The following is a 25,794-nucleotide window of genomic DNA, read 5'->3' as shown; positions in this document are numbered from 1 at the left end:
TTGGACACAATTAAAGTGCTAGTGCTATTGTGCAAAAAAAGTGCCTGTGCTTCAATATGTGCAAAAACAAACAGTGCAAAAAATGCTGAGTATAGTCCTGAGAGTGATGATGTTACATACGAGGGTGCCCTGGCTTGTTACCACAGCCAATTAAGATAGCTCCGGAGACAATATGCAAGTCCAAATTCAGCCCGGCACTCCCCTCCAATATCCGCAGACAGCTTGCTCCTGGTGCCCTCCACTGGGGTACGAATCCCCCACAATATAGAAATAAAGAACTGGCGGCACTCAGGAGACTTTTGTAGAAATAGTGCAAAACTTTGTGCTTTTAATCTACGTTTCGGGACTTTAAAATCCCTTCTTCTGGATACACAACATAACAAAACAGTGCAAATACAGTATATAAATAATAACACTCACCCTTTCAGATGCCCTGCTCACTCTGCATCGCAGCCCGGAGTCCAGGGAACCCACTTCCGGTTTCGGGAGCTCTGTCCACCGGAAATGATGTCACCCTGCCAGGACAGCGACCGAGGAGAGCCTGGCAAAAACCATAAAGTGACAAACCATTAAAAAACATTAAAAAACGTTAGAAAACACCTAGGCATTCATATTGTGATTATGTTGAGTCACCAAAAGGTGATCAATTACCATTACCATGTGTATTGAATATAAAAATGTGTTCGTTTAAAAAAACCAAGGTAATGTTGATATAAATTGTGCAATGGCACCATCTAGTGACCAAGAGTGAAAATGACATGTATAAAATAAAAAATCAATGATATTATGTTGATCATCTGAAGAACCCCTCCAGACGATTAGTTTATATGATAAAAACATATAAAATATGTTTTTATCATATAAACTAATCGTCTGGAGGGATTTTTTCAGATGATCAACATAATATCATTGATTTTTTATGTTTTATACATGTCATTTTCACTCTTGGTCACTAGATGGTGCCATTGCACAATTTATATCAACATTACCTTGGTTTTTTTAAACGAACACATTTTTATATTCAATACACATGGTAATGGTAATTGATCACCTTTTGGTGACTCAACATAATCACAATATGAATGCCTAGGTGTTTTGTAACGTTTTTTAATGTTTTTTAATGGTTTGTCACTTTATGGTTTTTGCCAGGCTCTCCTCGGTCGCTGTCCTGGCAGGGTGACATCATTTCCGGTGGACAGAGCTCCCGAAACCGAAAGTGGGTTCCCTGGACTCCGGGCTGCGATGCAGAGTGAGCAGGGCATCTGAAAGGGTGAGTGTTATTATTTATACACTGTATTTGCACTGTTTTGTTATGTTGTGTATCCTGAAGAAGGGATTTTAAAGTCCCGAAACGTAGATTAAAAGCACAAAGTTTTGCACTATTTCTACAAAAGTCTCCCGAGTGCCGCCAGTTCTTTATTTTTATATTGTGGGGGATTCGTACCCCAGTGGAGGGCACCAGGAGCAAGCTGTCTGCGGATATTGGAGGGGAGTGCCGGGCTGAATTTGGACTTGCATATTGTCCCCGGAGCTATCTTAATTGGCTGTGGTAACAAGCCAGGGCACCCTCGTATGTAACATCATCACTCTCAGGACTATACTCAGCATTTTTTGCACTGTTTGTTTGTGCACATATTGAAGCACAGGCACTTTTTTTGCACAATAGCACTAGCACTTTAATTGTGTCCAATCTATATATAATATGGCTGCTAATGATGTGGATGACCAGGACGGTGCTATATGTATGCTTCAGTGTGACCATTATGACACCCTCAGCTTCTCAGATGCAGAAGCTGAGAGTATTTTGCATAAGGAACCTGTATTTGATTTCAATCCTGAAACTGCTTATGAGGATATTTATAGAGAATTGTATAAGTTGCATAAAAGAGAGTTGGACTTTACATATCATAGCCGAACGCTTTCGGATTATTACAGAAATAAACAGATACCCAGGGGGTTTAGGGTTAACAATACTCCAACGATTGGACGTTTCAATATACCGTTTTGTAAAAAATGGATTGCGGTTTTAAACAAATGTGCAATGGATCTTATACTCCTGGTAATAGAAGAATCAACTAGGGAATATAACACCACAAAAGATAAACGGCAAAAATTTAAGAGCGAAAATCTTGATAAATTAAAAGAGGATAAGGAGACCAATTGGTTAGAAAAACTTAATAACCAGTTGGAGGTCTATAAAACTGACCTTATCAAATTTAAAAGAGAAAAATAAAAAAAGGTCCAACAGGATTATGAACATCTTCGTGTATACCCTTGGCTTAACAATATCTCACGCGTGACGGATAGAAAAAAAGTGAGACATTTTGATTCCAGAAAACGCAGAGAGGTCGCAGGACAGATAAGCACATCTGCTAGTGAAACCGACGAACCTACACGTAACACCCATAAATCCACCAAGGAGATCTCTTCAGGGGTGAGTACCCGGGGTGGCACATCAGGCCGGGGAGAAAATTCACGAGGCGGGGCAGGCAGTCGGAGAGGAAGGCAAGGAGCCAGACTACCCAGAACCAACAGGATTTAATTTTTAATTTATCCTCTAAAAGTCTATCTCCAGCAGAAATATCAATATTAAGCAAAGGTTTAACATATGTACCAACACATATTCCTGATCAATTCCAATGGAAAGTGGACAATTATCGTTTACAGAGAACACTAAAATTGAAGGAGAATTTCGGAAAGAATCCTGTAAAGGATAAGGAGAATGTCATACCCAGACATATTAAGAAAATTGGACAGAGGTCTAAGTTTGACCCTATTTCTTCCAATGCCTCTTTAAAAACATTTGGTAGGGTGCTTGACAAATCCCTCAATGAAAAGAAACAGTCTGTGCGTCATAATTTGACTATTGATGAACATAGAGCTTTGATGTCACTCAAAAAAAGAGAGGACATAATAATACGCAACGCAGATAAAGGCGGATCTATTGTAGTCTGGGACATCAATGACTATAAATCTGAATGTAATAGACTATTGTCAGATGAGGCAACTTATCGTTATTTGAACAATGATCCTACTTTGATATTTAAGCAGAAATTGTATAAAATGTTGACAGAAGCACTTGAGACAGGAATTATTTCAGATGCCATTTTCGATAAACTTATTAAGCAGTATCCAGTAGTTCCTGTTTTTTATGTGATACCTAAAATTCACAAGGACACACAGAGACCCCCGGGGCGGCCGATTATATCGGCACGGGGTTCTCTGTGTGAGCCTATATCTATGTACCTTGATGGTTTTTTACAGGAATGCATTCAGAGCACTTTTACACACTTAAAAGACTCTAGCACCTTATTGAGAAAACTCAGTGAGATGAGAGTGGTACCTAGCGGTACCACTATGATTACGCTGGATGTGTCAAATTTATACACATGTATACCTCAAGAAGAGGGGGTGCAGGCTGTCAGACGACTGATTTATGCTAATCCTTTGTATACAGGTCCTGACTTAGATTTTTTTGTGAACCTTTTGCGATTTATTTTAAATCACAATTATTTTTTGTTTAATGGGCAGTTTTACTGCCAGACTACAGGTTGCGCAATGGGCTCTGCGGTAGCCCCATCCCTGGCTAACACCTATATGTGGGATGTTGAGCATGACCTGTTTTTCAATAAGGAAGAGATCACAAAGTATATACACCTATATTATAGGTATATAGATGATCTTCTTATTTTTTGGACAGGAACGGCAGAAGATTTTGATCAATTGATATATACACAAAATAATTGTAATAGCCCGGTTAAATTCACCATGACTAAAAGTCAAAAAGAGATACATTTTCTCGATATCAGTATTAAAATTGAAGATGGCAGGATTAACACCACTTTATATGCAAAACCAACTGCCAGAAATACGCTTCTTAGGCATGACAGCTTCCACCCAATGGCAACCATAAAAGGATTGCCGTATTCACAATTTATCAGGGTGTGCAGAGTCAATAATGATGAAGATCAGAAAGCCATTCAGTTGGAAGAGATGATCAGCAAATTCCTACAAAGGGGGTACCCTCTGAAGGATTTGCTGATAGCAAAAAGTAAGGCATTGGCACGTAACAGAAATGATCTCCTGCTACCTAGTCCATTAAAGAGTACTGATAATATCATCACATGGGTAAATCAATACAGTACGGGCAGTAATTATACCACCAAAAGAGCAAAACAGTTATGGCCACTAGTCTCCACTGATGAAGATTTACCACTTTTACGTGACACTCACATTAGACCTAGTTATACCAACACGCTCTGTCTTGCCCATGTGGGTTATACTACGTGGGTAAGACGGAGCGTCAATTTAAAGAAAGGATGGCACAACACAGATCGGCCATCAGGGCGGCCCTACTAAGTGGCAGTAGTGAACAGCCCGTAGCTCGCCACTTTGCCCTCAAGAGACATGGCATGGCAACCTTAAGGTATAGAATAGTGGATCATGTACCAGTATCCATTAGGGGTGGAGACCGTTCAAGGAGGCTGCTACAACTGGAATCCAGATGGATCCATAAGTTAGATACCCTGGTTCCACGGGGACTTAACGAAACATTGGGTCTTAATTGCTTCTTGTAAATGAATTGTGCTTTTATAACCAATTGGGTTTTTTCAGTCGTTATGGCAAATGACTTCTTCATTGAATTTTATAGTAGTACAGATATAGGATCAAGTTTTTGAATTACTCACTGAGCGTCGCATAGCCCATAATGAGATATATGTTTTTAGGACTATAGATTTTTGGATATGTTTTATACATTTACACATTAAGCACTTTAATTATATATTACACTTAAAGTTTTGTGTCATTCGGATATTACACATATTTTATATGTTTTTATCATATGAACTAATCGTCTGGAGGGATTTTTTCAGATGATCAACATAATATCATTGATTTTTTATGTTTTATACATGTCATTTTCACTCTTGGTCACTAGATGGTGCCATTGCACAATTTATATCAACATTATCTTGGTTTTTTTAAACGAACACATTTTTATATTCAATACACATGGTAATGGTAATTGATCACCTTTTGGTGACTCAATATAATCACAATATGAATGCCTAGGTGTTTTCTAACGTTTTTTAATGTTTTTTAATGGTTTGTCACTTTATGGTTTTTGCCAGGCTCTCCTCGGTCGCTGTCCTGGCAGGGTGACATCATTTCCGGTGGACAGAGCTCCCGAAACCGGAAGTGGGTTCCCTGGACTCCGGGCTGCGATGCAGATTGAGCAGGGCATCTGAAAGGGTGAGTGTTATTATTTATACACTGTATTTGCACTGTTTTGTTATGTTGTGTATCCAGAAGAAGGGATTTTAAAGTCCCGAAATGTAGATTAAAAGCACAAAGTTTTGCACTATTTCTACAAAAGTCTCCTGAGTGCCGCCAGTTCTTTATTTCTATATTGTGGGGGATTCGAACCCCAGTGGAGGGCACCAATAGCAAGCTGTCTGCGGATATTGGAGGGGAGTGCCGGGCTGAATTTGGACTTATATATATATATATACACACACACACACAAACATACACACACACACACACTTCTATTAAAGGTGAGCACCTTACGTTGTTACACTTTTACACCCTGATGACAAGGCCTCATTGGTCTTGAAACGTTGGCATTAAAAGTTTATTGATTCAATTTACCAAGTCCGTGTAGTGCCGCCTGTGTCTGTGTATACAGACATCGTATGGCTACTTTACTATTACTACAATTGTGGAATTGCGAGTGCCCCTCTACATGCCATAAATATATATATATGTATATATATATATATATACACACACACACACACATATATATATATATATATATATATATATATATATACACACAGACACACACACACACACAGGATGAGTCTCCCATATCCAAATATTCCGAAATACGTAATTATTTTGGCATGACTGAGATAATGAAACCTTTTGATTTTTGATTGTTTAATGTACACAAACTTTGTCTAAGGCACAAATTATTAAAAATATTGTATAAAATTACCTTCAGGCTCTGTGTATAAGGTTTATATGAAACATAAATGAATTTCATGTATGTACACAAACTTTGCTTGAGCCACAAAATTATTGAAAATATTGTATAAAATTACCTGCAGGCTGTGTGTCACGACGAGGGGTGACAGGCTGCTGAGATCGCGGCGTTTACTGCTCCGGGCGCTGTGGCATGGTGTTTCCAGCAGAGGTGCAGGTTCCTGGAGAATAGCGCTGGGTGCTGTGAGTCTCCGCAGACCAAGGGCTTCCATCTGGAGGCAGGTGAGAGGGGCTGAGAATGGCAGAGCTTCCATGCTGTGACCACTGGACGCGGCCATCTTGGATTTGGGTCACATGTCGTTTCTGGCCAATCAGGTTCAGTCTGGGCTGGGGAGGCTAGCAACCAATCCTGCACTACCTGAGGGTACTAAAGGGCTGTCAGTGATCAATCCAGTAGCCTATAAATTAAAACTTCCGTCCTACCTCAAAATACCAAATTCCTTTCATATTTCCCTGCTGAAACCTCTCATCCTGAATCGCTTTCGCAAGACTCTGCCACGCTTCCCCAAAGTCTTGACTGAGAGGGGTGTAGAGTTCGAGATCAAACAGGTCCTGGACTCTCGTTTTCGTTATGGGCAACATCAATATCTACTGGATTGGAAAGGTTACGGTCCCGAAGAACGTTGCTGGGTGAAAGCTGAGGATGTCTACGCTCCTCGCCTAGTGCTTAAGTTTCACTCTGAGAATCCTGGTAAACCCAAGAAGTGTCCAGAGGCCACTCCTAAAGGAGGGGGTACTGTCACGACCAGGGGTGACAGGCTGCTGAGATCGCGGCGCTTACCACTCTGGGCGCTGTGGCATGGTGTTTCCAGCAGAGGTGCAGGTTCCTGGAGAATAGCGCTGGGTGCTGTGAGTCTCCGCAGACCAAGGGCTTCCATCTGGAGGCAGGTGAGAGGGGCTGAGACTGGCAGAGCTTCCATGCTGTGACCACTGGGTGCGGCCATCTTGGATTTGGGTCACATGTCGTTTCTGGCCAATCAGGTTCAGTCTGGGCTGGGGAGGCTAGCAACCAATCCTGCACTACCTGAGGGTACTAAAGGGCTGTCCAGAGGCTCTTTAGTTGCCAGTGCAACGTCTATCACAGCGTATGCTGTGAGCTAGTTCTCTGTGCTCCTTTGCTCATTTAAAGTGTCAGTACCAGTGTGTTTCTGCAGACTCCCCTCTCAGCCTTGGTGCAGTTTGCTCCTGTTACTACCTGTCTCCTGATCCCGTCTACCTGCTATACCCAGCCTACCCCGGGTCTCTAAGTTCCGCCAGTGTCTCGCAGCCTGGTTCTGATCCCGTCGCGTGCCACTGCTTCATGAGTCATACTCCCCTAAGGCCGGCTGCCTTCAAGTACCCGCAAACAAGTCCTCATTCCTCATCCGACTCCACTCCGGGTCCAAGCGCACGCCAAGCCGTGACACTGTGTATAAGATGTATATAACACATGCATGCATTCTGTGTGTATATTTGGGTCCCATTCTCAAGATATTTCATTATGATATGCAAATATTCCAAAATACGGAATATTCTGTTATCCAAAATACCCCTGGTCCCAAGCATTTTGGATATGGGAGACTCAACCTGTACATATATACAATACAGGTACTGATCACAGCACTATCCGAAACAGGGTGTTCAATCAAGAAATCCGTTTCTGATATGACAAATCCACTTTAAAACACTATATTCCCGGTTCTGGAGGTGGCTGCTCAAAGTTTCCCAGATGTGACCTTTGCTCTATGGTCCTCAATGTTTTATGAAAATACAAAAAGTAGAAACAAGCGCCAAATAGTGTAATAATGTTAAAGAAATTGTAACACGCAGCACACACATAAATTGAGCGTACCGTGTTGTCCTAATACATAGGCATGTGGTATGGGGTCTTTTAAGGATATCACTTCTGGTCCCTTGTATAGATCAGTAGAACGATTGTGACCGATTGTCATCGGACCCAGTCAGTATATAGGGAGAAAGATGACACTCGCATAGTGTAATACTACACAAAATTTATTACACTCACATAAACATATACAAAAAACAATTACATTATAAACTATTTCAAAAGGCTTATCTGATATCTGACTCAGTAAGTGCAGGTCACACTGTCCTCAACGCATTTCGCCACTGATGCTCATATAGCTGGACTTCGTCAGGCAGATAATACGAGTGAGTTTCTCCCCAACCTATATACCCTATTACATAATTAGAAAATGCCCAAAAAAGGCCGGATCGGATGTCCAGTAGGCGGCGCCATTTTGGTGGTTACGGCGCATGTGCGGGACTCCTAAATATCGCAGGAGTTCCAGAGAGGTCTCACATTGCCCCTCTTCTATCTAGAATGTCACCCACTGTACATATCACGTCCGACTCTATCAGTGCGTGCTCTCATGCTCAATAGACCAATATATGACCACCTATATAGTTCTAAACAGCCGGTGGCCATTTTCTTGGAGCACACTACATTCACATGGTGGACGCCATTTTGTAAGAGTCCAAACCTTATGGTTAAAAGGGTATATCTAAACAGCAGGGACTTTTACCAGGCAGAATATACATACTATAGCCCAATAGCTAAACTAATTTAGGGTTACAATTCTCCAGACCTAAAGCAGAGCAGAAGTCTAGTAAGTCTGCGGGAGACTGGAGAGACAAATGTTTGCCAACATGAGTGACCTGTAGAGAGCGGGAAGCCCCATCTATATTTAAGGTCATGTTTTCTCAAGGAATCAGTCAAGGGTTTTAGCAATCGTCGCTGCTGGAGCGTTCGCCAGGAGGGGTCTTGGAAAATCTGCAACCTGGTTCCATTGAATTCCACTCCTTCTAAATTGCGTACTTTTCAGACTATCTCCTCTTTCTGTGAGAAATAGTGCATCCGACAAATGACATCTCTTGGACGTTCAGTTGCCAGGCCCTTTGGGGCGGAGAGCTCTATGTGCACGGTCAAACTCGATAGTGTCATTAGGGTCTAGATCTAAGATTTTCCAAAAGATCTAATTGAGAGCATTGAACAACTCGGATGGAGAGACATCTTCTGGAAGCCCCCAGATCCTTATGTTGCTCCGGCGACCCCTATTGTCTAGGTCGTCCACTCTGGTTTGCGTGGCCCTCATATCTGAAGATTGTTGAGAGACCAAATCACGAAGTTGAGATAACTGATCGTCGACAGGGTCTCTTTCTTCTTCTAGAGTGACAATATGGGAGTCCAGATGTATATGTCACAATCGGCATCTCGGCGTTACCTGATTCAGGTGTTGAACTGGATTCAGCAGAGACCGGCTTACCAGTCAACCATGGCTAATGTAAATAACTTTGTTTGCATAAGAATTGTATGGCAGTGAGAACTGCCTTTGGTGATAAATGACAGGGACAGGTAACGAGCGGAACACTTGGAGGAACCGGACTGGGACTGGCAGGAAGGCTTGCTAAACTGGATGAGATATCAGTAGGTAGACTTGGTGTGGCTGGGAAGCTGTATGGAGAAAGAGCTTGGAATTGGCTCCGGACTGGAGTAATGTGGATTGAACTTGGAACTTGGAATTGACTCAGGACTGGAGTAATGTGGAATGAACTTGGAACTGACTCCGGACTGGAGTAATGTGGAATGAACTTGGAACTTGGATCTGACTATGGACTGGAGTAGAGTGGAATGACTAACTTGGATATTGGATCTGACTTCAGACTGGACTAGAGTGGAATAGGTAACTTGGATCTGACTCTGGACTGGAGTAGAATGGAATAAGTAACTTGGAACTTGGATCTGACTCCAGACTGGAGTAGAGTGGAATGGGTAACTTGGATCTTGGATCTGACTCCGGACTGGAGTAGAATGGAATGAGTAAGTTGGAACTTGGATCTGACTCCGGACTGGAGTAGAATGGAATGAGTAACTTGGAACTTGGATCTGACTCCGGACTGGAGTAGAGTGGAATGGGTAACTTGGATCTTGGATCTGACTCCAGACTGGAGTAGTGAGGAATGAACTTGTAACTTGGAACTGGCTTCGCACTGGAGAAATGTGGAATGAACTTGGAACTGACTCCAAACAGGAGTAATGTGGAATGAACTTAGAACTTGGATCTCACTACGGACTGGAGTAGAGTGGAATGACTAACTTGGAACTTGGATATAGGATCTGACTCCGGACTGGAGTAGAATGGAATGAGTAACTTGGATCTGACTCCGGACTGGAGTAGGGTGGAATGGGTAACTTGGATCTGAAACCAGACTGGAGTAGAATGGAATGAGTAACTTTAATCTTGGATCAGACTCCGGACTGGAGTAGAGTGGAATGGATAACTTGGATCTTGGATCTGCCTCCGGACTGGAGTAGCGAGGAATGAACTTGGAACTGGCTTTGCACTGGAGTATTGTTGAATGAACTTGTAGGGCCTAGGAAGCAAAAGATTTCACACAGGGAGCTCAGGAACACAGGTCATGCTGCAGCAGGATCTCTGGACATGCCAGGTACTGCTGTCAGCAGGATTTCTGGATATAACAGGTATTGCAATTAGCAGGGTTGCTGGATATACCAGGTATTGCGGTTAGCAGGATTGCTGGATATACCAGGTATTGCTGTTAGCGGGATTGCTGGATATACCAGGTATTGCGGTTAGCTGGATTGCTGGATATACCAGGTATTGCTGTTAGCAGGGTTGCTGGAAGAACTGATCTAGAAACCAGTAGGAGCAGGAGCCTGGGATACCCTTGTACTCTGAAGTAGCATGAACTATACACCATGGGAAGTAACGAGATGTTCAGGCCCAGAATGCTATCAGAGGAGGATGTATACACTCTGGGTCTGGCAGGAATTGGTGGACACGATCAGGTGGTCTGGTAGTAGCACTCAGTGGTGGAAGGCACAACATGCAGAGAGAGCAATCATCTCTGCAGGACTGAGAGTCAGACCTACACCTGCGATTCCAATCAAGGCTAGCAGTGTTCACAGACAGAAAAGGATCCAGGTGAATAATCAATGTGGAAAGGAGAGCTCAGTCCAAATGCATACACAGAAGTGTCGCAGCCAGCATGACCAGGAGAGATCTCCCAGTTGAAGCACACACTCAGATCCACGGGACATCCGACAGGGGTAAGTCTCAAGGCAAAGGGAGAAAAACTAGCCAGGGTTGTGACAGTTTAGCATCGGCTTGGACTAAAGAAATCTGGGTCTGGAGAGAGCCCTGAATCCGTGATTCGAGAGCCTGCATGTCTTGTTTAGAAGGGAGGGACCTAACACGTGTAAGTATTTCCGTGATTTTGCCTCTTAGTTGGGTCATTTGGGTATGGGTATCCCCTGTCGAAGGAGAGAGGGTCATGGCAGGTGGAGTCGCTGAAATATTCTCAGATACAGTCACAGGAGAATTTGCAGAATGTGAGATAGAGAGGTAGGAACGCAGATTCGGTTGAGAGACAGAGACCTTTGGCGTCCGAGAGTCCTTCCTGTGTATATTTCTTGCTTTTGCCCATCAGGAACAAATGTGGAGAAGAGCTACATAGGTATATAATATAATAGGTAGATGAGCGGTTGGTGGAGGTCACATTCCCCTGTTAGTGGGACGGCATGCTTAGCATAGAGCGCCTACATAGAGCTACCTGATTTGGCAACCTTGGTTTTACATGTTAATTTGAGTTAGACCAGGGATAGGAGCTTGGTATCACCTTTACAGAAGTGAGGTTATAGCAGGTTTCCACAGGGGGGAGCAAGATCCACATATGTGTGGCAGCAAGCTGAAGCAAGTGAGAAGGGAGATATGTAAGCAGCTCACCCCCTCCAAGCAGGATGACAAGGGAGAGAGGAAGCAGGAACCTCACCACTTGGTCCCAGGATGGCTGCAGCAGCGATGGTCCAGGCAGAGGGCTTTGAGAGCCAGTCAGCCGACATCCACAGTGCTACAGGATGCAGAGCGGGCGTCCACAGCACCACGGCCGCAGGAGCAGCCGGGTCTCAGTCAGCCACCTAGGACACAGCTATTGTCAGCGGAGGGATCAGGTAAGGCTCCAGAGGTACAGGTAGGTTCAGCAGGTATAGGAGGGGCGGAGGCGCCATGCCGGGAGCATATTTCAAGATGGCGGCCGGGTGTAATCACCGGACTGGGGCTCCGTCGTCCGGCCTCACTGTGTCACCTTCCCCATCCTCCAAGGGCACCTGGAGGTAGGAGGCAGCGCCGCCGGTATTACCCGGTGGGGAGCAGGCAGCAGCAGTTGCGGCTCAGCAGCAGCCGCTGGATGTATGCCCGGCTAGATCCACTAATTGAGGCCGCGGCTTCTTCTCAGAGGTAGGCCGCACCTTGCAGAAAGCCTATGGGTAGACGCTGACAGGGGGAGCCATCAATAATGGGCCCCTGTGCCGGGTTTCAGTGTGGGGAACCCCGGAGAAATCCCCCCAATATAGATAGCCTACAGGAGCTCAGGTGAAGCACGTCCTCTAAGCTTGCCGGTCAGGACACGCCCCCGGAACGTGCTACTTTAGACAGTATTAATGATGTACTTTACTTTATAACTCTATCCCTGTTGCCCGGTGCGTTATGAGGCTTAGAGCAAATTTAGTTATATTAGACCTTAATAATTTTTTGGTCTTTTCCTTCACCTGACTAGTGAGTCATGTGATGCGTTCCAATACAGGATGCTATTGGTCTCCTGGGTTACTAGGCCAAGGGCGACAGGACATCTTTCCGAGGTATGCAGGACCGTTGTTCCACGGGTACATCTTGTGACTATTTTTTGGAGTCATGTGATATTCTCCAATACAGGACGCCCTACGTTTCTTTGGCGATCAGGCCAAGGGAGATGGATCATCCCTCCATGGTCGGTGTTCTATCATCACGTGATTAGCATATGGAATCACGTCAGTAAGTAGCCTCGATATCGAGGCTTGGAGTGCAGTGACAGGGGATGTGAAGCTCCAAATAGTAATTGAGTTCCGTCTTGTCAGTTTATGAGATAGTGACGCTACCTGACAGGAGACAGAAACCATTATGATTACGGACCCTAATTAAGTAGTATACTAACCATTGTTAAATAAGTACTTTTCCTTTTCTTATTTTATTTTTAGGGGATGTGGGTTTGCCTCCTGGTATACATTGTTTGAGGATATATTAGCGATTGGTTATAGAAGTTTATCCATACTGGGATGTTTTCTAGATAATTTATCACTGAACACAGTTGGATTGATTTTAGCTTGAATGTATGGCACTATTTAAAGCTCTATTGGGATTAACTCAATCACCTTGAAAAAGCTGCCAATCCGGAAGGGAAACGCGTTGGTGTGACACCCTGTTAGGCACTGGCACCTAACTTTTTGCAGCAGCGTGGACACTTTGATGCTGTTTTGGAACTACCAAGGGGGGGAAATTGATCAGTTTCAGACCCAAGGGTCTATTTCTCCAGTCTGGGACTTGTGGAGTCTTAGTGAGGAACACTGTCCACCATTGCAATACACAGCAGTGCTTATTGAGAACGGCATAATCAGTGACCTCCTGAGGCATTTGGATTTTTAATTGTGTAATTTTACTTTTTAATTGGAGCGCTGCTTTGTTGTTGTTTTTATTAACACTCAGCACCTGCACTGTCTTCTGTGCATGAAATGGGTGCCGCAATACTATAAGGACGCCCACGAATCTCTGATGGGGCTCACAAGGATCTGCTTCCTCCCTCCCTGCAAAATCTTGTCACAAGGCAGCAAAATCTGCCCCCAGGATTTGTTGGGGACTATGCTAAAGTATTGGTGCCAGATACCACAGGATACCTTCTTCGCCTCCGCTGGCTTGCCTTCTTCCCATAGTGCATCCTGGTGCCTTCTCTTTCCCAGGTAAATGATGCACATGCACTCGGATGTCCACATGATGTAAATGAAAACATGGTTCATCAGACCAGGCTACCTTCCATTACTCCATGGTCCAGTTCTGATGCCCACATGCACGTTGTAGCCAGGAGACAGCATGGGCATTCTGATTAGTCTGTGAAGCCCTATATGCACCAAGCTGTGATGTACTGTTGTTCTAACACCTTTCTATCATAGCCAGTAATAACTTTTTCAGCAATTTGTGCTACAGGATCTCTTCTGTGGGATCGGACTAGATGGCTTAGCCTTTGATGTCCACGTGCATCAATGAGCCATGCACACCCATGACACTGTCACAAGTCCACCTGGTTGTCCTTCCTTGCATACCAAGAACACCGCACAAGACCTCCTCTGACCAAGTTGTCTAGCCACCACAATTTGGCCCTTGTCAAAGTTGCTCAGATCCTTATGCCTAACCATTGTTCCTGCTTTCACAAATCAACTGAGTGTTCACTTGTATGTATATCCCAGCTATTGACAAGCACCATTGTAACGAGATAATTAATGTCATTCACTTTACCTGTCAGTGGGTTTAATGCTATAGCTTACCGGTTTACACATTTGTATATATATTGGCTTGGCTTACAACACTTTTCCTAGAGCTTGCACAGTCACAACTTGGATAAGAGTGGTAAGTGGCAAAGTTACCAGGTGTAAGGTCCTTTTCTCTGTCATTACATTGAATGGGCTCAAAGTTGCAAACACATCTATATAGAGGTGGGAATTTTTCTGCTACTTTTAATTTGAAAAAAACTCCAATCTGTGGAAAATCATTGGTGATTATTAGGGGTGTGCACTGGCCACTTTTCGTGTTTTGTGTTTTGGTTTTGGATCTAGATCTTTCTTCGTGTTTTGGATCTGGATTGGTTTTGCCAAAACCACCCTTCCGTGTTTTGGGTTCTGGGTTTTGTGTTTTGGATTTGTATTTTTTTTTTTTAAAAAGCATAAAAACAGCTAAAATCCCAGAAATTGTGGGTTTTTCTGCTCCTATGCTATTATTAACCTCAATAACCTTAATTCCACTCATTTCCAGTCTATTCTGAACACCTCACACCTCACAATAGTGTTTTTATGTCCAAAAGGTTGCACCGAGGTAGCTGGATGACTATGCTAATCGATACGAGTGGGCGGCACAAACACGTGGCCCATCTAGGAGTGGCACTGCAGTGGCAGACAGGATGGCAGTTTGAAAAACTAGGCCCCTAACTGTACATAATGCAAAGAAAAAAAACAGAGGTGCAAGATGGAATTGTCCTTGGGCCCTACCACCAACCCTTATGTTGTATAAACAGGACATGCACACTTTAACAAACCAATCATTTCAGCGCCAGGGTCTGCCACACGACTGTGGCTGAAATGATTGGTTCGTTTGGGCCCCCACAAAACAAGCTGGCAATTAATCTGTCCCTGCACAAACTGGCTCTATGGAGGCAAGATGTCATCCTCATCCTCCTCATCCACCGATTCCTCACCCTCTTCAGTGTTGTGTACATCCTCATCCTCACAAAGTATTAACTCGTCCCCGCTGGAATCCACCACCGCAGGTCTCTCTGTACGTTCTGGAGGCTGGTCTCCCTGGAAGAGTTGATAATTCATTTTTATGAACATCATCTTCTCCACATTTTGTGGAAGCAACCTCCTACGCCTTTCGCTGACAAGGTTCCCGGCTGCACTAAACACTCTTTCGGAGTACACACTGGAGGGGGGGCAACTCAGGTAAAATAGAGCCAGTTTGTACAGGGGCCTCCAAATTGCCTCTTTTTCCTGCGAGTACAGGTACGGACTGTCTGACATGCCTACTTGGATGCTGTAACCGATGTAATTCTACACCATTCTGTCAATGGTGACAGTATCATATGTAGTGACAGTAGACATGTCAGAAATTGTTGCCAGGTCCTTCAGTCCGGACCAGATGTCCAAACTTAGTCCTGCCTTCCCTGCATCACCGCCAGCGGGTTGCTTAGGATACCTAAGTTTTTTCCTGGCAGCCCCAGTTGCGGGAGAAAATGAAGAAGGAGCTGTTGACGTGTCACGTTCCGCTTCAGCTGACAGTGTTTTCACCAGCAGGTCTTTGCACCTCTGCAGGCTTGTGTCGGCCGGAAAGAGAGACACCACATAGGCTTTAAACCTAGGATCGAGCACGGTGGCCAAAATGTAGTGGTCTGATTTCAACAGATTGACCACTACTCTGGAATCCTGGCAAAGCGAATGAAGGGCTTCATCCACAAGTCCCACATGCCGAGCGGAATCGCTCCGTCTTAGCTCCTCCTTCACTTTCTCCAGCTGCTTCTGCAAAAGCCTGATGAGGGGAATGACCTGACTCAAGCTGGCAGTGTCTGAACTGACTTCACGTGTGGCAAGTTCGAAGGGCTGGAGAACCTTGCACAACACGGAAATCATTCTCCACTGCGCTTGAGTCAGGTGCATACCCCCTCCTTTGCCTATGTCATAGGTGGATGAATAGGCTTGAATGGCCTTTTGCTGCTCCTCCATCCTCTGAAGCATATAGAGGGTTGAGTTCCACCGCGTCACAACCTCTTGCTTCAAGTGATGGCGGGGTAGGTTCAAGAGTGTTAGCTGGCGCTCCAGTCTTCGGCACGCAGTCGCTGAATGGCGAAAGTGGCCAGAAATTTTTCGGGCCACCCAAAGCATCTCCTGCACGCCCCTGTCGTTTTTCAGAAAATTCTGCACCACCAAGTTTATTGTGTGAGCAAAACATGGGACGTGCTGGAATTTGCCCAGATGTAATGCCCGCACAATATTGGTGGCGTTGTCAGATATCACAAATCCCCAGGAGTCTAAGTGGGGTAAGCCACTGGGCAATGATTTCCCTCCGTTTCTCTAAGAGGTTGTCGGCGGTGTGCCTCTTACTGAAACCGGTAATACACAGCGTAGCCTGCCTTGGAACGAGCTGGCATTTCTGAGATGCTGCTACTGGTGACGCTGCTGCTGTTGCTGCGTAAGGTGATACATCTACCCAGTGGGCTGTCACAGTCATATAGTCCTTAGTCTGCCCTGTTCCACTTGTCCACATGTCGTGGTTAAGTGGACATTGGGTACAACGGCATTTTTCAGGAGACTGAGGACACTTTTTCTGACGTTTCTGTACAGTCTCGGTATCGCCTGCCTAGTGAAGTGGAATCTAGACGGGATTTGGAACCGGGGACACACTAAATCCATCAATTGTCTAAATCCCACTGCACTAATGGCGGATACCGGACGCACGTCTAATACCAACATAGCAGTCAAGGCCTCAGTTATACGTTTTGCTTCAGGATGACTGCTGTCGTACTTCCACCTCCTCGCTAAGGACTGTTGGAGGGTCAATTGTTTAGTAAAAGTAGTGGTGTTCCTACTTCCTCTCTGGGATGATGAACGACTCCCAGCAGCAGCAACAGCAGCAGCGGCAGCAGGAGGCGTAGCAATGCAGGATCCTCCGGAGGAATCCCAGATAGGAGAGTCAGTCATGCCAGTGACATGGCCTGCAGGACTACTTCCGATCCTGACTAAGGAGGAAATTGACAAGGAGGGAGTTGACTGTGTGGTTTGCAGGTGCTTGGATACAACAGGATAACGGGATTTAGGTGTCCCTGGATTGCTTACGGTCTTAGCCAAAGTTTCTGAACTTGACAGTAACTTTTTATGAACATGCTGCTGGTGCCGTATAAGGGAGGATGTTCCTAGGTGGTTAACGTCCCTACCCCTACTTATTTCACCTTTACATATGGTACATATGGCAAGACAGTTGTTGTGAGGATTTGGATAGAAATATTGCCAGACCAAAGAGGTGGAATGTTTGGTCTTCTGCCCAGGCATGACAGTTGTTGTCCGTGGGATGAAAAAGCCCATCACGGGCTTTTTCATCCCACGGACAACAACTGTCTCCCCCGGAGCCTGATTTAAACAAACCACATCACCATCAGAATACTCCTCGCCAACTTCCGCCTCAGCGCCAGCTACACCAGTATCCTCATCCTGTTGTACTTCAACAGTGACATCTTCAATTTGCATATCAGCAAGTGGACTGTGGGTGCTCCTTTCAGCACTTGCAGGGGGCGTGCAAATGGTGGAAAGAGCCACCTCTTCCCGTCCACTGCTGGGAAGGTCAGGCATCGCAACCACCACCACACTTGGACTCTCCTTGGAGATTTGTGATATCTTCTTAGAACGCACAGTTCTTCGCTGTGCTTTTGCCAGCTTAACTCGTTTGATTTTTTTTTAGTGGGAGGAGGGCTTCCATCGTCATGTGAAGCTGAACCACTAGTCATGAACATAGGGAAAGACCTTAGCCATTCATTGCCACTCCGTGTCGTAAATGGCATATTGGCAAGTTTATGTTTCTCTTCAGATGATTTAAATGTTTTTTTCAAGGTCATTTTCCTGAACTTTGTCATTTGGGATTGTATGTGCCCTCTACTATGACATTGGGCATCGGCCTTGGCAGACGACGTTGATGGCATGTTATCGTCTATGTCATGACTAGTGGCAGCAGCTTCAGCACTAGGAGGAAGTGGTTCTTGATCTTTCCCTATTTTATTTTTATCGGAGAAAGTTTGGTCCACCATTTATGTTATATTGATATATACGTGCGGCTAAGGCGCACACAAACACAGAAAATAATTTTTTATTTTTGTTGGAGACTAGTGCACTTTGTGGGTTACACCACCCTTTAAGAAATGAGCCAGCCGGCCCTTTACTTATGGGACACAGGCGCACGCTTGGCGCTGCTCCTTTGTTGATGCACGTGCAGCCACAGCCCACACAATTCACAAACACAGAAAATAATTTTTTATTTTGTTTGGAGTGCCCTTTGGGGGTTACAGCACCCTTTAGTGGTCAATCCAGCCGGCCCTTTATTTATGGGAGACAGGCGCACGCTTGGCACTACTTTGTTGATGCACGTGCGGCTACTGCGCAAACAATTCACAAACACAAAAAAATATTTTTTTTTATTTTGTTTGGAGTGCCCTTTGGGGGTTACAGCACCCTTTAACGGACAAGCCAGCCGGCCTTTTACTTATGGGAAACAGGCGCATGCTTGGCGCTGCTCCTTTGTTGATGCACGTGCAGCCACAGTGCACACAATTCACAAACACAGAAAAAATATATATTTTTTTGCACTTGGGGGGAGCACCCCTGATGGACAGCGCACCCCCTGGACAACACTACAGCAACCCTTTAGGACTGGGACACTGCACAGGACTTTGGAGTGGACACAGCCCCTATGGACAACTGACTGCACAACACAGTCCAGCAAGCTCCTATGGACTTTGAAGGAGTGGACACAGCCCCTATGGACAACAGCAGCACAGCACAACACTACACTGCACTACACTACACAGCCCAGCCAGCCCTAACTCCCACCCTCCCTCTTCACTGTCCACAGCCGAGTGAGAAAATGGCGCCGATGCGGGTACCTTATATAGGATCCAAAACCCGCGAGACCCGGAAGGCGGGATGATGACGTTTTGCCTCGATTTCAGATCCGAGTCAGGCGGGAAAAGTCGAGCCTGACTCGGATTGGCCTTGGATCAGGGGGGCTCGTATTTCAGAAATCTGAACCCGCTCAGCCCTAGTGATTATATATTCCTATTTCAATAATGTACTGAGAATTGAGACAACCCCTGATGAAGTCTCATGAGACAAAAAGCATAGGGTAAAGAGGCTCTGAGATCCACTATAAGGATAAACAATCAAACTCTGAACCCTAGAATAAGGGTGGAAAAATTATATACCATGAGAGTGGAACATCTGCAACTAACTGAGATGTAATTTGTATTGTGAGCAGTGTATTATACAAATACATTTTAAGAAAAGATATTTCAAATTGTAGTATTAGGATTATAGCCCTATGGTATTATCTACTGTATTTGGGTATAGCACCATTGGTATTCTTGTTTGTTGGGGCAGGTTTGTAACTTTTAGATATTAGATGCCCCCTAGAACAATTTAAACGTTGTCAGTTACCAGAAAATCAAATAATCAGCTAGGAAATACATAATACCATTTTAAGGTATATGCACCCTCTAGTGGTTTATTTGTGAATGTTATTTTGGTAGGCCCTCACTAACAGGGCACAGAGAGGAGCAGCTGACTTTTACCTATAAGCACAGGAGGTATATTTTGTGGAGATATACACACACACATATAGGACTTAAGCAGTTCTTATGTAAATGGATTGCTCAAAATAAAACCAATTTTCTTTTTATTTGGTTGTCTATATTATGTCTGAAAGACAATTTTTTTTTAAATGTCTATAAAATTAATATTGGCACTTTGGGTCTGATTCAGAGCCGCTCGTAAGCGGCCGCTCGTTCGTTCCGAAGCGATGTTTGCCCAACTGCGCATGCATACGGATCGTAATACGCATGCGCGAACCAGTCAGTGCGGCCGAAAATCGTTTGTTCGCTAAATAGCGAATGCCTGCTATTTTAAGTGACAGGAGGAGGCGTATGTGGGTGGTAACAGGGGAAGGTGCTTGAAAACGGGGAGTGGAGATCAGAACGCAGGCGTGCTTAAAGGTCAAAATGGGCGTTTTATGGGTGTGCATAATTAATACAGCAGCATCATTAACCACGTCACTGGGTTATTTTATAGTCAGAACTGCTCGCAAGATTGTGGTAGGAAAAACCAACCACAAGAATAGCGAGCAATTCATACGCTCGTCGATGTACTCGATTAATCTAATAAATAGCGGACATGACGTAGGATGCGAGCGGCCAGGGGGCGTAGTTATCCAAAAAACGACCGCAAGTTTTGTTCGCTCGTTCAGACCTAGAGGCGTGAACAAACTGCAAAGAGCGAATGGTTCATTTGAATAGCCACCCCTTTTTTCTGAATGAACGACCGCAAATAGCGTCCGGCTCTGAATCAGGCCTTTTATCTTTCCCACAGGATCACAGTAAAACATAGAGCTACCAGACAATGATCACAGACAGGGTTTGTATTATATTTTAGGTCAGCATTTAACGTATTACAAAGAAAAATGGTAGTTGCTCAGATCTGCTAAATTGCATAACACAGGTGCTTGTAAAGGGCGGGGTTTACTCTGAACACAGAAAAAAAGAGAGATTTGCCCTCCAGCACACTGCAGCAAAAACAATACTTAAATCCTACATAATAATAGAGATTTAGAGGTATTGGTTACACATATTTGCAAATATATGAATAAGCTCCAGGCCAATCGTCAAGGCTCCTCTATACTGGCGTCCCTAATATTAAGGGGCTCACGTCCGAGAAGCAAGGCGATTGGCCTGGCGCTTATTCATATATTTGCAAATATGTGTAACCAATACCTCTAAATCTCTATTATTATGTAGGATTTAAGTATTGTTTTTGCTGCAGTGTGCTGGAGGGCAAATCTCTTTTTTTCTGTGTTCAGAGGAAACCCCGCCCTTTACAAGCACCTGTGTTATGCAATTAAGCTGATCTGAGCAACTACCATTTTTCTTTGTAAATTTGGAGAGGCATGAAGGCAGTCAGCATTAGGAGGAGGTGCTGATGCTTATAGTGCCATGTGGAGGTTTTTTGGGGTACCTCCAAGGTAAGTTAGCTCTCAGCTTACATATGTACAGTTATCATGCAGTACATCAATTGTAAATATATGACCCAGAGTGGGTGCTACCATTATGTAGCAATAATTATTTTGGGGTGAGCGTTTGGGAGTGGGGCACCCGGGGGGGTTCTGACTGGGCCTTTCTCATGGCATCACCACTTAATTCACATAGAATACTTTTATCACTTCTCTATTTGTTTGTACATTATATATGTCATTTTAATTCTTTATCATTTCATTAACACTTATTGATTTATCTTTACACATCTTTTCTACATACTTCACTATCACCTTTTTCCCTTTTTCGTGTGATGCCCTGGGGATGGCCCTTGGTTGGAAATTTTTTTGGGGTGCCTTGCTTCTCGGACGTGAGCCCCTTAATATTAGGGACTCCAGTATAGAGGAGCCTTGACGATTGGCCTGGCGCTTATTCATATATTTGCAAATATGTGTAACCAATACCTCTAAATCTCTATTATTATGTAGGATTTAAGTATTGTTTTTGCTGCAGTGTGCTGGAGGGCAAATCTCTCTTTTTTTCTGTGTTTAACGTATTACATCATACACCCTGTCAGGCACCAGTTTTGATCTAAAAACTATGGCCCTCATTCAGAGCCGTACGCTCTGAGCAGAGCGCACGCTCTGAATGAGGGCCGGCCTCCATGAAAATGGAGCGTCCTCCTGGACGCTCGTATAGCTGTGGGTCACCACCCACAGGCTATACGAGCGTGCAGTTTGATGGCCGCGATGGTCTTGACCATCGCGACCATCGAAACTGCGAGCCGGAGCCTGCGGTTGAAGTTTTCAACCGCAAGCTCCGGAGTGATTTTGGCTCTATCAGAGCCAAAATCACTCCCACTGACATCACTAGTGATGTCAGTGGGCCGGCTTCTGACGGGAGGCGTTCCCGTGGGAACGCCCCCGTCAGGGAGGCACGCCCCCGGCACGCCTACCAAAGGGGGCGTGCTGTCAATCAACATCGACAGCACGCCCCCTTTGATCAGACACAACGAGCGAAGGACTTTCCTTCGCTCGTCGCGTCTGGCGCATGCGCACGACGGAGCTCCCTCCGTCGTGCGCATGCTCAGTCCAGAACATCGACCCACTTGCGAGCGGACAGCCGCTCGCGAGTGGGTCTGAATCAGGCCCTATGTGTTTATACAGGTGTGCCTCCCCAGTCGTTGACCTCACTGCATCACTGCTGTATACAACAAATTACAACTTTTCACCCAAAAGCATAAACTACTGCAGTGTTAGATGTAGTTTAATTCATGAAGTGTTGGTGAGGGCTAATACTTGGGTAGTTGGCGCTGAATTCTATATTAAATTTAATCATGCCAATTGAAGGATTCAAAAATATATACAATAAAGTGTGTACAACTGCAATTTAGAGACAAAACTCTGTAATTGTAATGAAAAGAAAGCTTGCGTTGTGAACTAAAAAATAGTTTTCATACCCAATCCTTGCCAAATTTCCACGTTTTCCTGACATGGTAACAACATCAAATCCTATTCTTCTGCCTCCTTGTCGAACTTCTTCTGTATAGAATCCATCAATTGAGATTCCAGATGATTTTAACACTTCAGATGTCTTTTGTATTAGAGTTGTTTTTCCAATACCTTAAAAAACAAAATACACAAAGCATACATAATGATACTTTTGCAGATCATAATCTCAAGGCACCATCAAGACTATACACCTAAAGATATATCTGTCTGGTGAGAAGGAAAATCTTGTCCATTTTCCAGTGTTTAGGAGCACATTTCTAACTTCTATTTGCTCCCATACATTACCAGATATTCCATCCCACCAAACAGACTGGACAAATAAATCTTTTAGGTGTGTAAGCATAAGCACATGATGTATTATTTGGCAATGTAAAAGTGTGTTTGCTAGTATAAATTCAAAGAACATTATACCTTAACACAGACAGGTCTTGACTCACTTCTTCTCTAGAGCCAGCTGCAATTCGGAAAAGTCATATTAAAATCCTACAACTTGTCCAAGACTATTATTAGATTGCAAGCTCAGCTGTACAGGAAAATGTGTCCAGATCTGGTTATGTGTGGGGGTCCCACTGTACATATTGAAGATTTTTAAAAAGAACTTGATAAAAAGAGTTGGCATGCACTAATTATGACTTGAAGCCTTCCTTCAAAGTACTCACACAAACAATCAAGCAACCACATTGCACCAAAACAAAAGATATGAGGACTTTACAGAAGTCATTATTTACTTGGTGGAGCCGTTTGTTTTCATCACAGATAATGTGGATATTACACAATGGATTGCATTAGCGGGTTCCAGTAACGACTTTAAACTAGGGGTGTGCACCGGCAACTTTTCGTGTTTTGTGTTTTGGTTTTGGATCTTTCTTCGTGTTTTGGATCTGGATTGGTTTTGCCAAAACCACCCTTCCGTGTTTTGGGTTCTGGGTTTTGGATCTGTATTTTTTTGAAAAAAAGCATAAAAACAGCTAAAATCACAGAATTTGTGGGTTTTTCTGCTCCTATGCTATTATTAACCTCAATAACCTTAATTTCCACTCATTTCCAGTCTATTCTGAACACCTCACAATAGTGTTTTTATGTCCATAAGGTTGCACCAAGGTAGCTGGATGACTATGCTAAGCGACACAAGTGGGCGGCACAAACACGTGGCCCATCTAGGCGTGAAACTGCAGTGGCAGACAGGATGGCAGTTTGAAAAACTAGTCCACAAACAGTACATAATGCAAAGAAAAAAAAGAGGTGCAAGATGGAATTGTCCTTGGGCCCTCCCGCCAACCCTTATGTTGTATAAACAGGACATGCACACTTTAACAAACCAATCATTTCAGCGCCAGGGTCTGCCAAACGACTGTTGCTGAAATGATTGGTTCGTTTGGGCCCCCACAAAACAAGCTGGCAATTAATCTGTCCCTGCACAAACTGGCTCTACGGAGGCAAGATGTCGTCCTCATCCTCCTCATTCACCGATTCCTCACCCTCTTCAGTGTTGTGTACATCCTCATCCTCACAGAGTATTAATTCGTCCCCGCTGGAATCCACCACCACAGGTCCCTCTGTATGTTATGGAGGCTGGTCTCCCTGGAAGAGTTGATAATTCATTTTTATGAACATCATCTTCTCCACATTTTGTGGAAGCAACCTCCTACGCCTTTCGCTGACAAGGTTCCCGGCTGCACTAAACACTCTTTCGGAGTACACACTGGAGGGGGGCAACTCAGGTAAAATAGAGCCAGTTTGTACAGGGGCTTCCAAATTGCCTGTTTTTCCTGCCAGTACATGTACGGACTGTCTGACATGCCTACTTGGATGCTGTCACCGATTTAATCCTTTAACAGACAGACGCACGCTTGTCGCTGCTGCTTTGAGGATGCTAAAGCCCACACAATTCACAAAGACAGAAAAAAAAAGAAGAATTTTTTTATTGTTTGTGGAGCGCACTTTGAGGGTTACACCACCCTTTAACAGACAGACGCACGCTTGTCGCTGCTGCTTTGAGGATGCAGGTGGAATCTAGACGGGATTTGGAACCGGGGACACACTACCTCCATCAATTGTCTAAATCCCACTACACTAATGGCGGATACCGGACGCACGTCTAACACCAACATAGCAGTTAAGGCCTCAGTTATACATTTTGCTTCAGGATGACTGCTGTCGTACTTCATCCTCCTCGCTAAGGACTGTTGGAGGGTCAATTGTTTAGTAAAAGTAGTGGTGTTCCTACTTCCTCTCTGGGATGATGAACAGCTCCCAGCAACAGCAGCAGCGGCAGCAGGAGGCGTAGCAATGCAGGATCCTCCGGAGGAATCCCGGATAGGAGAGTCAGTCATGCCAGTGACATGGCCTGCAGGACTACTTCCGATCCTGACTAAGGAGGAAATTGACGAGGAGGGAGTGGACGGTGTGGTTTGCAGGCGCTTCGATACAACAGGACAACGGGATTTAGGTGTCCCTGGACTGCTTACGGTCTTAGCCAAAGTTTCTGAACTTGACAGTAACTTTTTATGAACGCGCTGCAGGTGCCGTATAAGGGAGGATGTTCCTAGGTGGAATGTTTGGTCTTCTGCCCAGGCATGACCGTGATGGGCTTTTTCATCCCATGGACAACAACTGTCTCCCCGGAGCCTGATTTAAACAAACCACATCACCATCAGAATACTCCTCGCCAACTTCCGCCTCAGCGCCAGCTACACCAGTATCCTCATCCTGTTGTACTTCAACAGCGACATCTTCAATTTGCATATCAGCAAGTGGACTGTGGGTGCTCCTTTCAGCACTTGCAGGGGGTGTGCAAATGGTGGAAAGAGCCACCTCTTCCCGTCCACTGCTGGGAAGGTCAGGCATCGCAACCACC

General features: G+C 44.5%; 1 protein-coding gene across 1 annotated transcript in view; it reads right to left on the bottom strand.

The window, feature by feature from the left end:
• Nucleotides 1-25,794, bottom strand: part of NTPCR (nucleoside-triphosphatase, cancer-related) — a 270,951-nt gene that overhangs the window by 202,798 nt on the left and 42,359 nt on the right. Inside the window, exon 2 of the mRNA XM_088457416.1 lies at nucleotides 22,886-23,048. Coding sequence (XP_088313542.1) covers nucleotides 22,886-23,048 — 163 coding nt within the window. The remainder of the gene's footprint in view (nucleotides 1-22,885; nucleotides 23,049-25,794) is intronic.

The sequence above is a fragment of the Taudactylus pleione genome, unplaced genomic scaffold (genome assembly GCF_031769625.1).
Source record: "Taudactylus pleione unplaced genomic scaffold, aTauple2 ptg000760l, whole genome shotgun sequence".
Classification (NCBI taxonomy): domain Eukaryota; kingdom Metazoa; phylum Chordata; class Amphibia; order Anura; family Myobatrachidae; genus Taudactylus; species Taudactylus pleione.
The sequence above is the reverse complement of the archived record's forward strand: the minus strand, read 5'-3'. Positions and strand labels throughout refer to the sequence as shown.